The sequence below is a fragment of the Chiloscyllium punctatum genome, chromosome 27 (genome assembly GCF_047496795.1).
Source record: "Chiloscyllium punctatum isolate Juve2018m chromosome 27, sChiPun1.3, whole genome shotgun sequence".
In the NCBI taxonomy this organism is placed as follows: domain Eukaryota; kingdom Metazoa; phylum Chordata; class Chondrichthyes; order Orectolobiformes; family Hemiscylliidae; genus Chiloscyllium; species Chiloscyllium punctatum.
This window is the reverse complement of record NC_092765.1, coordinates 28,879,070-28,894,326: the sequence shown is the minus strand read 5'-3', so window position 1 is coordinate 28,894,326 and position 15,257 is coordinate 28,879,070. Positions and strand designations below refer to the sequence as shown.

The 15,257-nt window shown below is 40.6% G+C and overlaps 1 protein-coding gene across 3 annotated transcripts in view; it reads right to left on the bottom strand.

The window, feature by feature from the left end:
- LOC140453592 (protein argonaute-1) overlaps positions 1 to 15,257 on the bottom strand; it is a 115,512-nt gene that overhangs the window by 58,028 nt on the left and 42,227 nt on the right. For all 3 annotated transcript variants that reach the window (XM_072548404.1, XM_072548403.1, XM_072548405.1), the window contains 5 exons: positions 14,170 to 14,351; positions 9,489 to 9,625; positions 7,067 to 7,201; positions 2,185 to 2,272; positions 584 to 731 (listed from right to left, as the gene is read on the bottom strand). In XM_072548404.1, coding sequence (XP_072404505.1) covers positions 584 to 731; positions 2,185 to 2,272; positions 7,067 to 7,201; positions 9,489 to 9,625; positions 14,170 to 14,351 — 690 coding nt within the window. The remainder of the gene's footprint in view (positions 1 to 583; positions 732 to 2,184; positions 2,273 to 7,066; positions 7,202 to 9,488; positions 9,626 to 14,169; positions 14,352 to 15,257) is intronic.

Sequence of the window (15,257 nt, the reverse complement as noted above, 5' to 3'; positions counted from 1 at the left end):
TTATTCAGAAGCTTCTTTTGTATTTTTAAAATCAGCTATGGTCATACACACAGGTGTTCAACAGGCTGCAGCAATGTTACAATAAACTGACAGAGCTGCAATCTTTCTGGTAGTTTTTATTAAGGGATAAACATTTTAGCAGAAATGAAAGCTGTGTTAACATTTGCTCATCATATGAGAAGTGCAAGTTGCCTACCACTAGATGATGCTACTGCACTTTCCATTATCCTTCAGCCTTGACTCTCTACACAACTAAAGTGTGCTCTGTGCTGCACCAATTGCCACTCTCATTTTAAACAACGCACTTCAGATATTAAAATATATGCTGCCATTTATATTTTTATAAATGAGATTTTGCCATCAAACCTGCACCTGGTCTGCGACAGTGCCTGTTCGTCTCCCCAATTCACTCTCCAGCCCCTTTTCCCAGGTCTGTCTTTTTCAGTTTCAACCAGTTGCTGCCATTTAAAAAAAACTCTCCCCTTTGGAGACTCACGTCTTCGGTCTCACCAAAAATTTCCTAACCTCTTGCTCTTTCCTATGGAGAGGCTCTCCCTTCAGCTACACTGCAGTTACATCTCACCTCAAGTGGCAGGTAGGTGTGCTTCTGTTCCTGTCCCACCTGTAAACAGGGTAAGTGTGGGTACTTTAGCTGAAGGTTGTATTTCTGTTTGAAATATTGCGCTACTGTGCACTCCACAGTCTGTCCACTTTCCAGTTGCAAGGGGAACCTGGGAGAAAAATAACCACGTTGTGATTACCAGATGTTCACAAACATAGAAACCCCTGACTTGGCTTTTTCTCACGTATCAGAAAGGCTGAGGGCCAATGTGTTTCACTCTCAACAAAAACTTTACAGCTTAGCTCAGTTTCCTTTCCATCAAGCAGAACTTGACAGCATTCAATGAGGACCCTGCTCGATCCTGAAATGAATTTCACATCTCATGTCCAATTCATAACCCAAGCCTATTTATTTTAATCTTTTTTAACAATCTTTGCTTCTGCTTTCAGCTAAAATTCCCAATGCACTGAAGCTCCCATTCAATTTCTCTAAGCTTAACTTCTCCAGTACTCTCCTTGCTGGTCTATAATATTCCATACTACATTATCTCCCAACAGCTTGCCATCTTATCCTGTGCTAGGTTCAGCTCTCCATTGTCGTTGGCCTTGCCAACCTCTACTGGTTCCCAGTCCCCTAATTTAAAGGTACTATGTTACACTCCTTAAAAATGAATGAGGCATCTCAGTCCTGTGCAAGGTTTCTTTTTAAAACAAGTATAATCACCAATAAATCCAAAAACAAATTCAGAGAAATACCTGCTTAGTGATTGATAAAAATGTGAAATTCTGACTTGAATTGAGTAGATGAATTTAGATAAAGCCAGTTAAGTAAATGAGGGAAGAAGTAGAAGGACACGCTGACATGATTAGAAGTACAGTGAGGGGAGGCTCATTTGCAGCATAAACACTGGCAGTCACTCTTTAAGATAAACAGTATGCTTCTATGTGGTAAAATTCTACTAATAGTCTCAACATTTTCACTTAAAAGACCTCAACAATCTTACCCCACCCACAAAGTCAGATTCCTACATCCCAATTTAAATCACCTATTGAGATTTCTTTTTTTGTATCCCACCTTCCCTAAATTAGAGCCATGCACTCCCGAAACTTCTAAATTTCTCTATTTTTCTACCAGGATCACTGCAAAACTTACCACTTTTGAGAGGGTTTCAGTCACCTCTTACTCAATTATTGCTCCGCATCCTGTAACTGAAGTGTCACAAGACAGCGTCCATAGTATAAGCATTACATAAAAATGAGGTGCTGTTATTACAATTATAATTCCAAAATTTTAAGATTACTTTTACACATTTTAGTAGGCCTCAGATTGTTCAAAAAACTGAAATGGGATAGGAGTACAGCTGTATTCACTTGTTGCAAGATTTTAGATTGTTTTTTGGATCTTTACTGATTTTCATTTACGCTATTTGAAAGCAAATGAAGATCTACTTTCCACCAATGAGTACATTGCAGTTCAGAACTATGAGCACCACCACACTACAGCCCAGAAATAAATATGTGCACCACTAAAGTCTGTTTCAAAGGTCAACTAACCTGACTGCTTTTCATAGATATATGCATAGAATGAAACACTAATTTCATTGCATTAAAGTATATACTAACGTCTGGTGACTAGCTGGCCGCCGGGTGACATTGCACACTCGATACTTCCTCTTCATCTGTCCACAGTGAGTCACCTCTACTTTTAAACCTGTACAAATCAGAACAAAAAGATCAAGGCCAGGAATACTGGAAGTGCCCTGATGGTTCAGCTGGTTAGAGAATTAATAAGCTGACAATTAAGATCTACATTGTATTCCCAGTTTTGAGCCAAATTAGTTGATGGCATTGGATGCAAAAGACAAGAAATATTTTCTGAAAGTCATCCAGTGACCTATATCAGAAGTGCATGTATGATTCTGCAGTGAGGATATGACTTAACATGCCAACCAATGAAACTAATGCTCTATTCTCACACTTTGAGCATTTGATGTAGATGTCAGAAGGCAACTATGCAGTGTAAATGATCTTTTGCTCCTGAAACCCCAAAAACCCTGATTTTCCCTTGTGCTTCTGAGCATGAGCGTATCTCGCAAGGAAGAGCTGCACAGGTCCTATGAATGACATAGTTTAGGACAGTAACCGTGAGCTTGGACAGCATTGCATTTCAGACTTGCTGTATTATATGCTGTACCTTCCGATAATATCAGGGAATGCTCTGAACAGCAGGATCAATTAGTAAACCCAATGTTAAACTGAGTACACAGTCTTCCTATTGTTGTCAAACATGCCCACAGAATAAATGGACAGAGTTAATAACAAAGGATTACCATTCTAAGTGGTTCTTAATATAAAGGGAGGGGAGGGGAACAGGAATGTGTTTGCTTGCAAAGGAGGGGGTGGTATGGGAAAATATTCCACTTTACCTGATAAACCACTCAACAGCATTTCATACAATATACACAGCCTTTTGTTATTCGGTAATGATAATGGAGGGCTACCTGCTAACAGGAAAACCATTAACACAAAAGAAATCTCCTTTCCAGTTTAAATATTTATATTACTGCTTGTGCTTTTTCGTGAAAATGCCTGGCAATTCTGTTTATACAGCATATGAATAGTTTGTGGAATGAGAGGAATGCTATTGAACAGAAGCTGCAGATCTGTTGTGCTTTGTCCACTGAATAAAGACAGACATTGGAAGACAACTTCCATTTCAGATATTGTTCTCCCATAAAACATGCTCAATAGAAGCTTCACTATTGATTATTTTGTCTTACATCCCAAATTCCTACAATACATTGAACAAAAGAAGCTGAAGACCAAGCAGCAGCAGCATTATAGAGAAGAAAAACTATCCATAAATGATCCAACTCTTTTGTTTTGGAAATGTGAAATTTCATGCTGCAGCATTACTTTTAAACTCTCTTCATCTCTAAATGCCTAATTGTGTGTGAATGCAACGTGTTACTTTTAAACAGGTCTGTCATGGCCACTTATGTAAATTGTTAAAAGCTGCAATGGACCAAAGAAAGAAATATCAAAAATAAGTCTACTACCAAGCACCCTTTTTTTGTTTGTACAGGGCATGTAGAATTTTGCCCATTTCAAACAACAATTTTACAAATTTATAGGTGGCCTCAAGCAGGTACTCTCAGCAAGTTAGAAGACTAGTTTAAACCCCATCTAACTTAAATGCGTAACCTAGACTGATGTTTCTGTGAAGTACGAACAGTGTGCTGTAGAATTGACAGGGTGTATTGCAGATGAAATACACCTTTGGGTTTACTCCATCCTTTGGGATGGAGTAAAGTACATTCCAAAGTTACTTACATATGGAGGAACTATGATGAACTGGCCACTGCAAATATAATATGCCAAGATTGTGGCATTCCACTGATGTGACTGCAGCTAGGCTGATCTGAAAATCTGTGAATATTTTGCAGTAACCTCACAAATCTTTAAACAGCCAGAGTTAAATCACTAAATGCATAAAGTAGTGAAAAATGGATCTTCTGACTGCTGGTTTAACAAAAACTGCAGTCTTGGGTTTGACTATTCATTAGCTGCAGGTTACTGGGTGAATGGGAGACAAAGCTATAAGAACTGGCAGCCGAAGTTCTAAGCCCATAGATCTAACTCATTATTCCAGTCCAATACTGGAGGGTGTGCTGCACTGCCACCTTTCATCATAGAAGTACCATAGAATCCCGACAGTGTTGAAACAGACCATTTGTCCCCAACAAGTCCATACTGACCCTCCGAAGAGTATCCAACCCAGACCCATTGCCCTACCCTAAATTTCTCATGACTAATACACCTAACCTACGCATCCCTGAACACTATGGGCAATTTAGCATGGCTAACTCACCTAACCTACACATCTTTGGACTATGAGAGGAAACCGGAGCACCAGGAGGAAGCCTACACAGACAAGGGAGAATGGGTAAACTCTATGCAGACGGTCACCCGAGGCTGGGATCAAACCCGGGTCCCTGGTGCTGTGAGGCAGCAGTGCTAACCACTGACCCACATTCATCCGAAGTCCTACCTAGTGGCTCAAGTGCATGTAGAAGACCCCATGTGCCAATTCAAAGAGGAGAGTCCTCCAGTATCCTGGCCAACATACATCTCTCAAACCACATCAATTAAAGAAATGAAACAAGAACAGGAATTACTGGAGAAACTCAGCAGGTCTGGCAGTTTCTGTGGAGAGAATGCAGAGTTAAAGAAAGGTCACTGGACTTGAAACATAAACTCTGCTTCTTCTCCACAGATGCAGCCAGACCTAGAACAATAGTGTTATGCAGCATGGAAACAGACCCTTCAGTCCAACTCATCTATGCTGACCAGGTATCTCAAACTGAATTAATCCCATTTGCCTGCAATTAGCTCATATCCCTCTAAACTCTTCCTAGTCATATACCCATCCAGATACCTTTTAAATGTTGTAATTGTACCAGCCTCCACTACTTCCTCTGGCGGTTCATTCCATACATGCACCACCCTCTGCGTGAACAAGTTATCCCTCAGGTCCTTTTTAAATCTTTCCCCTCTCATCTTAAACCTATACCCTTTACATTTGGACTCCCCCACTCTAGGAAAAGGACATCGGCTATTCATTCCATCCATGCCCCTTATTATTTTATAAAGCTCCTTAAGATTGGACCTCAGCTTCTGACACTCCAGGAAAAAAGCACTGGCCTATTCAGGCTTTCCCTATAACTCAAACCCTCCAGCCCCAGCAACATCCTTGTAAATTTTCTCTGCATCCTCTTAAGTTTAATGACATCCTTCCTCTAAAGGGGTGACCAAAATTGTATACAGTATTCTAAAAATGGTCTGACCAATGTCCATACAGATACAATATGATATCTCAACACTTCTACTCAATGCACTGACCAATAAAGGCAAGTGTGTCAAATACCTTCTTCACCACCCTTTGGGCAAAAGCCCTTCATCAGGAATAGAGGCAGGAAGCCTCCAGGGTGGACATCCTTCCCATAGAAGGGTGACCACAATTGTACGCAGATTTATCTCTCCACCCTGAAAGCTTCCTGCCTCTATTCCTGATGAAGGGCTTTTGCCCGAAACATCGATTTTCCTGCTCCTCGGATGCTGCCTGACCTGCTGTGCTTTTCCAGCACCACTCTAATCTAAACTCTGGTTTCCAGCATCTGCAGTCCTTACTTTTGCCTTCTTCATCGCCCTGACTACCTGCGATTCCACTTTCAGGAACTATGCACCCACACCCCAAGGTTTCATTGTTTGACAACACTCTCCACAGCTCTACCATTAAGGGTACAAGTCCTGCCCTGATTTGCCTTACCAAAATGCAATACCTCGCATAAATTTAAATTAAGCTCCATCTGCCACTTCTCAGCCCAACTGATCAAGATCCTGTTGCCCAATCATCTTTATTGGCCATTGTACCACCCATTCTAGCATCATCTGCAAACTTACTAACCATATCTCCTTTATTCACATGACATAAAGCAGTAGACCCAGCACTGATTCTTGTGGCACACCGTTGGGCATAGGTCTCCAGTCTGAAAAGCAATCCTCTACCACCACCCTCTCTCTCCTACCTTCAAGCCAATTTGTATCTAACTGGCTCGCTTACCCTGCATCCCATTGTGATCTAACCTTACTAACCAGTCTGCCATACGGAATCTTGTCGAACATCTTGAAGTACATTCAGACAAAGTTTATGCTGCCTTCATCACTTCAAAAAAAAACTCAATTAAGTGATACACGATTTCCCATGCATAATGCCATGCTGATTATTCCTAATCAGTACTTGCCTTTCCAAATGCATGTAAATCTTATCCCTCAGAATGCCCTTGAACACCTTACCCACCATTGATGTCAGGCTCACCAGTCTATAGTTCCCTCGCTTTTCCTTACAGCCTTTCGTAAATAAAGGCATATTAGCCAACCTCCAGTCTTCCGGCACCTCATCCATGGCTGTCGATCATACAAATATCTCAGCAAGGGGCCCAATAATCTCTTCCCTAGCTTCCCACAAAATTCTAAACCTCACTAACCAGTTTACCATGCAGGACCTTGTTGAAGGACTAGTGTCTCCAACAATTTCTGTTTTTCTTCTGAATCTTCAGCATCCACAGTTATTTATTTAACTGATCAAACATAAAAAATGTGGTAGTCCTTTAATTTGCTGCTTGTAGGATCTTTCACTGTTTGCATTGGTTTTCACAATGTGCATTACAAGAGTGACTGCATGTAAGAAAAATCCATTCATTGCAAAATATTGACGTTGAATGAATGAATGCAAGATTACCGTGAAAGCATCTACATGGAGAAAACACAGTTGTTCAGGTGTCTTGGCAAGCATTTCCTCCTCAGCAAATACTTATAATAATAGCGTTTCTGGTCATTTATCACAGTTTGTGTGCCTTGCTGCATGTAATTAGCTGTGTTTACTTATAAAATATTGACCAAATGTCAAGAACACCAAAACAAAAAGTCAAATGATGAAACCTACCTTTAATTTCTTTTGTAAAACGCACTCTTTGAGAGTCAGTAAGAGGCTTTGGCTGCTCGTCAATGTTCCGTATGTCAAGGACTTCACACATAAATTCAATTACAGGCTGAGCTTTGTAGAAAGCTGTTGCTGATACTAAAATAAGGTAAAAGTAGACCATAGTCAATTACTATTACTCATATAACTAACAAGTGCAACATGTAAGATTAAAATTGTTGTTCAAAAGTGACTGGCAAAAAACTTTTAGCAAAAATGATAAAAGGTGAAAAGTAACTTTAAAAGAAACACCACAGCAATCCTAAGCACGCTTTACAGCTTGCAATAAGACAGCATCTTTAACATAGGGAAACTTCATAAAAGGGGCTACATAAATGCAAGCTGTCCCTGTGAAGCCATTTGATAATCCATGTACTTAGGAAAGGAATACAACCATTTGATAACAACAGGGGACCTGTTTTCACTTCACGGTGCTTGTACTTGAAGCTTTAACAACCAACTTCAACCATATCAGAATGTGCACATAAGGATACAAAACAGCATCATGACAAATGCTTTACAATAAGTCACTATTTGCATCATTTCAAAAAGTTTTTGCTACAAAAAGACTGGTGGGCAGTCGCATGCCTTCAGTCACGACAGGACCCATGACGAGGAGGAAAAGAGAGCATACATGTCTATAGAGACCTAATGAGCCAGTGAGAGTTTGGTCTTAGCACAGATGGTTTGCACTCAAACAGAACTGCAGCTCAGTTGTTTGCAGAGTGTTTTCCTAGTGCTTTGGGAAGGATTTAAAAAGAATTGGCAGGAATCTGAGAACTAGGAGAGAGACAGCACTAGGATAGCAAATTAGTTAATAGGTGGGTTCAGAGTAAGGGAAAAAATAATAAAGTCTAAATCAGTGTTACTGTGTATTTGTATATATGAAGGCCTTCTTTGGATGGAGCAATGAGTGTGCAAGCATAGGAACACAGTGCGCAGTGAGACATCATTGCCCAGTTATAGAGCAGCAACAGCTGGCACAAAGATGCTGCTGCCAGTACAATCACTGTGATCACATACAATCAGCTGAAACAAAACATTAAACGCTTCAGAGGGATATTAGCTAATCAAAGCTTCCTTGACTTCTGAACAATCACTTTCTCCCGCAGGGGTCAAAACTAATGGAACGAGGGACTAAGCAGCACCCCATCCTGGAGTGAAATTGATGTAAGGAGCTGGGGAAAATAGCCGAGGAGCATGAGTATTGGGTATTGCTTCTAAAAACTAACATGAACTAAAGGTGTGGAAATCTGTTCATGCAATAATGCTGACAAATCATGACAGAGAAATGTGAACTGGATGTATGTGCACAGCCACATCCTAACGTCCGATATAGCCTGATGTCACTAACAGACAATTTAGCATTTCGAGTAATTACTCCAATATGTGAATGCACAAATATACTCAACTAGACTGATGAATTTTAGGCAGGGACTGCCATGTAGAAATATGATGGTGTAGCTAAAACAGAGATCTGACTCGAAGAAGAGCAGGACTGGTTGTTAAATATTTCTGGAGACAAAGTGTGCAAGAAAGATAGGCAAGAATTAAAATGGGGTGGGGGAGTAGTATTGATTAAGTGCAGCATTACAGTGGGGGGGGGGGGGGTGGAGGAGCAAGGGCAATGACTGAAGTGATTTGGCTAAAGCCAAGGGACAAAGAAAAAGGCATTTCTCAATGTAGTCTATTGGCCACCAAATAGTGGTAAAGATGAGAAAATTTTGAGATGTTCAAAAATGATACAGTAACTATTATGGGGAATATTTGAATAGACTGGAGTAGTTGGAGGGTAAAGGGGACAGAGAAGCAAAATTTCTTAGGATGCATTCAGGAGAATTTGCTTCAGCAATGTTTGCTGTCCAAAGAGAAAGGAAGCACTACTAGACCAAGTTCTCGGGAATGAGGTGGGCCAGATTGAACGAGCGTTCATTGAACCATAAAGTTTACAGTGACACCTATGAGAAGGACAGTAACTGACAGCACAAGACAGTTTTCTCTTCACAGCTGTTTTAAATGTGAAAGCAATGAATGTTAATGCAGCTATCATAACAAACTGATACTTTTATGTTAATTTTTGCCTGCAGAGCAACTAAAAGGACCATTTTTTAAAAATCCTAATTTTGCCAGTTGCTTTCTATAATGCAACTGACTGCAAAGCAGCCTTCCTTTCATTAAAAAAAACCTTTTGCCAGAGTATACTTGCACAGATGGTATAATGTTCATTGTCTAATGTGGCCATGTTTTTTATGCCCGAGCCTGTGTAATTTATTCATTCTCAGGATGTGCATGATAATTTTTTTTAAAAACAGACATTAATCTTGACCTTCAATAACAGGTAAAAGGACAATTAATCAATTTAACTGTTCAACAGAAAATACACTACCATCAATGTTCAACATCATTTTCCACATGGCAGGTCGGACAGACTGATGGAAACCAAACCAGACTTCTCTCCCTCCACCCAGTGGGTGGTAGTAACCCTCAGGTGGAGAGAAGAAAGATCGACCAACAGGGGTGTACCTGAAATTAAAGAATGGGTTATTGATCTGATTAGTACTTTTTCCTCACATTTCATACAATTAGGGATGGAGAATGAGGTCAGATAATGACTTTAACACATTTTCGTACAATCTGACTGGGAAACTATAACTGATTCCTAATTATGCTTATTCACAGCTATATGCTGTTTCAGTTGTGTAGATATGAATGTTTGAAAGCAGTTTTTAGCACTGCCACCTCATGAGAGTTAATAGGAAGACAACTTTGTAGTCAGTGTCAGAAATGGACAATAAATGTAAATTAAGGGGAGCTTGGCCTTTGCCAAAACAAATTAGCTAACCTCACCCAAGTTTGGTTGCAGATAATCTGGCATTTAACCACGGGTAAATGTTATTAGATTAGATTAGATTACTTACAGTGTGGAAACAGGCCCTTCGGCCCAACAAGTCCACACCGACCCGCCGAAGGGCAACCCACCCATTCCCCTACATTTATCCCTTTTACCTAACACTACGGGCAATTTAGCATGGCCAATTCACCTGACCTGCACATCTTTGGACTGTGGGAGGAAACCGGAGCACCCGGAGGAAACCCACGCAGACACGGGGAGAATGTGCAAACTCCACACAGTCAGTCACCTGAATCGGGAATTGAACCTGGGTCTCTGGCACTGAGAGGCAGCAGTGCTAACCACTGTGCCACCGTGCCGCCCACCAAGATTGCAAGATTGTAACAAAAAATAACTTCACATTTTTGTTCTAGAATAAAACTTTGTCTTTGCCAGATTAACTTCCATAATATGTTAATCAATTGGTTTCACTCAATCTTACTACAGAAACTATTTGTCTTTGAAGCAAAATTCTATATGGCCTGCAAACAAAGTTTGCTGAATTTCATTTTTGAATGAGTAGGAAGGAACATTTCAAAGCTGAACCAGAGGATACTTATATCAAACTGACAACTCCTCTGTTAAAATGATAATTGCAGGAAAATACTAGATGCACCCAAAAGTAACAGAAACAATAATTTAACATTGGAGTCAGAAGGGCACTTTTAACAAACCTACTATCCTAAAGGCATAAGCTCAATGTTTGTTTGCCTTGTCCCTGGGAAGGGCAAAGAACAAGCTTGCTGAATTCTACGAAGAATCCCTAGTGTGAAACAGGCCCTTCAGCCCACCAAGTCCACACTGACCATCTGAAGAGTAACCCACCCAGACCCACTCCCCTACCCTATTATCCTATATTTACCCGTGACTAATACACCTAACCTACACATCCCTGAACACTACGGGCAATTCACCTAACCTGCACATCGGAGCACTTGGGAGGAAACCCACGCAGACATGGGGACAATATGCAAACTCCACAGACAGTCGCCAGAGGCTGGAATCGAACCCGGGTCCCCTGCGCTGTGAGGCAGCAGTGCTAACCACCATGCCGCCCCAACAGGTATGACTACAAAGGAATCCTCTACTTTCCATCACCAAGATGATATTTGCCCAAGTCCTTGCTAGGCACTTTCTAACCAGTTTCTGAGGAAATCCTTCCTGAAAGCTAGTGTGGCTTCTGACCAAACTATGGAACTATGTGCATGATTTTCACAGCCTGACAACCCCAAGAGCAATGCCAGGAACACCAGCAACCACTCCACAGAGCACTTATTGATCTGACCAAGGTTTCTAACACAGTCAATCGAGAACTGCTGTGGAAGATCCTGTCAAAGGCCGCCTGTTTAGCGAAACTTGATCAACATTCTCCATCTCCTCCAAGACAAGATGTCGGCAATGGTCCTTACTGATGGAAATAATGACAGATTCCTTTGAGGTCAAGCAGGGATAGCATCATCCCCACCCATTACTCCATCTTTAACATCACTATTCATCTTGTCAAGTACAGTGGTTTTGACATTGTTTACAGATGGGTGGAAACCTTGTCAAACCCAACTGGCTGTAATCCAAGAAAATGACATCGATTTGTGGAACTTCAGTAGCAATGCAATTTCTGCACTCTCAAAAGAGAAATGTTCAAGTCTCATTTATTGCCTTCACGGAAGCATACTGTCAAATTGGTCACAGTTTCAACATCAAGATGACTCAAATCCTTTAGCAGCCCATCTGAGGTCAAGTTCCAGTCCATCCCTCTGTGGAGAAATCATCCCAAAATATGGAACATTTCCTCTGCTGGGAAGCTCCTTATCATCCAAGGTTGACATCAATGCGAAAATTCAATATCAAATCCAATCTGTGAGTGCTACCTTCAGATGCCTAAGTATCACAGTCTTTGACAACCATGACATCTGTGCTGATACCAAGATCCCTGTGTATAAGACAGTCACACTTCTGACTCTTCTTTTTGGCTCTGAAACTTGGACTACGTACAGAGACCACCTCAAGACCCTTCAGAAGTACCATCAATGAGAAGGATTCGTTACATCAGCAGAGAGGACAGGCACACTAACACTAGCATTCTTGGAGCAGTTAATACCACCAGCATCATGATCACGATCATTCAAAACCAACTCCGCTGGGCCAGCCACATGCTTAGCATTCACAAGTTCCGACTGCCAAAGTAAACTGTCTTCATCCAACTCAAGGAACACTCGAAAAAGGAAAATGCTTCAAAAACTCTGAGGGCTTCCTGCAAAAAAAGTGCAATATCAATGCCAACGCACTGAGATCTTCATGCAGAAGAAATTGACTTGGAGGAAACTCCTATGTGAAGTGACAATTGTTCAAGAAAATCCTTCAGCAAGAAGTAGTCTGGAATGGAACCAGAGCAAGGAATGTCATTATCTGAAGGCCAAGGTCCACTTCCACCTCCCGGACACACCTGCCAAATGTGTGGTCAGATTTGCGGCTCTAGGATTAGGTTTATCAGACATGCAAGGATCCACAGAACTCCTAGATGGACGGTGATTACTGACAACAAGGAGTTATTTGAATCACTCAATAGATTTTTTTCTTAAATGACATTTCAAGTTATCTGGCAACTTATCTGCTTACACTGAAGCAAAGTTTCAATTCCTTTTCAACCTTTGTATCTTCACCAAAAGGAGAAATTTATTTGATCTTATCCTCAATCTATCTGCAGCAGGTATGTTTGACCATTAATACCATCGATAGGAGTGACTACTACACAGTTGCCAAGAAAGTGAAGTTCACATTGAAGATATGTGTTGCACTATCATTGTGCTAAGTAGGACAAACCTCAAAGAGGTCAGCAACGCAAAACTGGGCAAACATATGGGGCTGTTGACCATCAGTAGAATTATATTCAACCACTATCTCTAACCTCATGGTCTGGCATATTTCTCACTCTAATACCATCAAACCAGGAAATCAATCCTAGTTCGATGAAGAATGCAGAGGGCATTCCAGGAGCATCATGTAATCCAGACTTTAACACAGAACTACTAGCATACCAACAGCCGAAGCTGGATGCAATAAACTGAGCAGAGTGATTCCACAATCAAAGGATCAATTCTAAGCTCTGAAATCCTGCCTCAGCCAGTCATGAATCATGCTGGACAATCAAACAGCTAAAAGGAGAGAAATATCTTTAATGATGGGAGAGCCCGACATATCTGTGCAAAAGATGAGGTTGAAGAATTTGCATTTACCTTCAGGCAGAAGTGGCAAGTGGATGATCTATTTCTGCCTCTTCCCAAGGTTTCCAGTGTCAAATACAAGTTTTCATCCAATATGATTCAATTCACATGATATCAACAAACAGCTAAAGACACTGGATGCTGCAAAGGCTGTGGGCCCTGACAATATTCTGGAAGTAGTACTGAAGACTTGTGCTCCAGAAATAGCCATGCCCTTACCCAAGCTGTTTCAGTACAGCTAAACAGAGACATGTACTTGGCTTGGCAGTGGGGAAAATTGTCCACCTTTGCCCTGTTCACAAAAAATGGTTAAATTATACCTGGTTAATTATCACCCATCATTCTACCCTCAAAGTGATGGAAGGGGTCATCAATAGTGGTATCAAGCAGCACATGAATATCCTGCTCACTGCCAATCAGTTTGGGTTCTACCAACCACTTAGCTCCTGACCTCACTAATGGCCATGAAACAAACATGGAGAAAAAAAAGAGCTTTCTACAGATGACATGGGAGAGACCAGCCTTGATATCAAAGCACCATTTGACTTATGTATCAAGGAGTCCAAGCAGAACTGCAGTCTGTGGAAATTGTGGGAAAGGTCTTCACTAGTTGGGAATCATATCTAACACAAAAGGAAGATGGCTGTGATTTTGGAGATTCAGAGGTCACTGCAGGATAGTGCCTTACGCACAATGATCTCCCCTCCAACATAAGGTCAGAAGGATGCACTGATGAATGCACATTTCACTATTCACAGGTTCCCACTGTTATTAGAAACAGTTTTTACTTACACTTTACAGCCATCATAATATTGAGCAATTTTATCAAAATCCCTCCCAAAACTTCTCTTTTTGCCTTAACGAATGTAAAATCAAATCTAAAATATTAAACCAAATATTCAAACTTTGACTATTACATATACTTCTTCCGATAAATCAACAGGAAGTTAAATTACCTCATTGATGCCAGGTGCCTCATAGCTACATCCAGGGCTTGAACAGAGTCTAAAGGAACCTGAATTCGACCACTGACGAGGGCTTCATGTAGCAATCTCCAACTCACCACTGCCAACCATTTAATTGAAACTTTAAAAATGCGATCTTTTCCTTCACCTGGTATGGTCACCTCAAAGTCAACCTTAGATTTAAAAAAACAAATAAATGAGACTTAATGGGAACATTATTCAATCTGGGCAATTTCACAAGGCAAACTAAAAATAATTGACCATCCAGACCAGCAAATTTCATGGATTACAATAACAATCAATATTAAATACTGGTCTGTCAAACAACTTCCTTGTACTACTTTTCACCTTTAGGGAAGGAAATGAATGACACACAGTTTTTTTGGCCTCAATGATTCTCCAAACTTGATTTTAAATAATGCACAAAAAAATTGAGAAGTGTGAACTAAAACTAGCTTTGTAAAACTGCTTACTTACTTAACAATTAAAATATTCAGACACACAAAACTGGCACAGGATGTTTAGTGGGGTGGAAGAGGGGACACCTCATTGAAAACTCTCAGGATACTGGGTTGTGTCATTTAGATTTACAATGGAAATATTATGTGACTCACTAACAGGAGTCCTCAGAGTAAAATTGTTGCTAGATTAAGTGATCACATACATCCATTATAACACTTTCATTACTTTAACACAAGAAAATGCCCCACAACATTATACAATTTGAATTCCATAAAATCTGGAAATAAAAATCTAATGACGACCATGAATCCACCGCCGAATGTGGGAAAAACTGCTCTGGTTAAATGTCCTTTAGGAAAGGAAATCTGCTGTCCTGGCCTACATGTGACTCCAGACCCATAGCAATGTGGTTGACTCTTAACTGCCTTACACAGGCCTAACCAATAACCCCCCTCATCTCATGAATGAATTTTAAAAAAACATAATCCAACTAAGATTGAAAGGACCAAATGAAATACACGGTAGGAAATTAACAACTTGTTAAACAGAAATTAGGATTTGGGTAGCTAAAACATTGTAGCCAATAAGGTGATGAAGGCTGAGGGTGGCCATTCAAT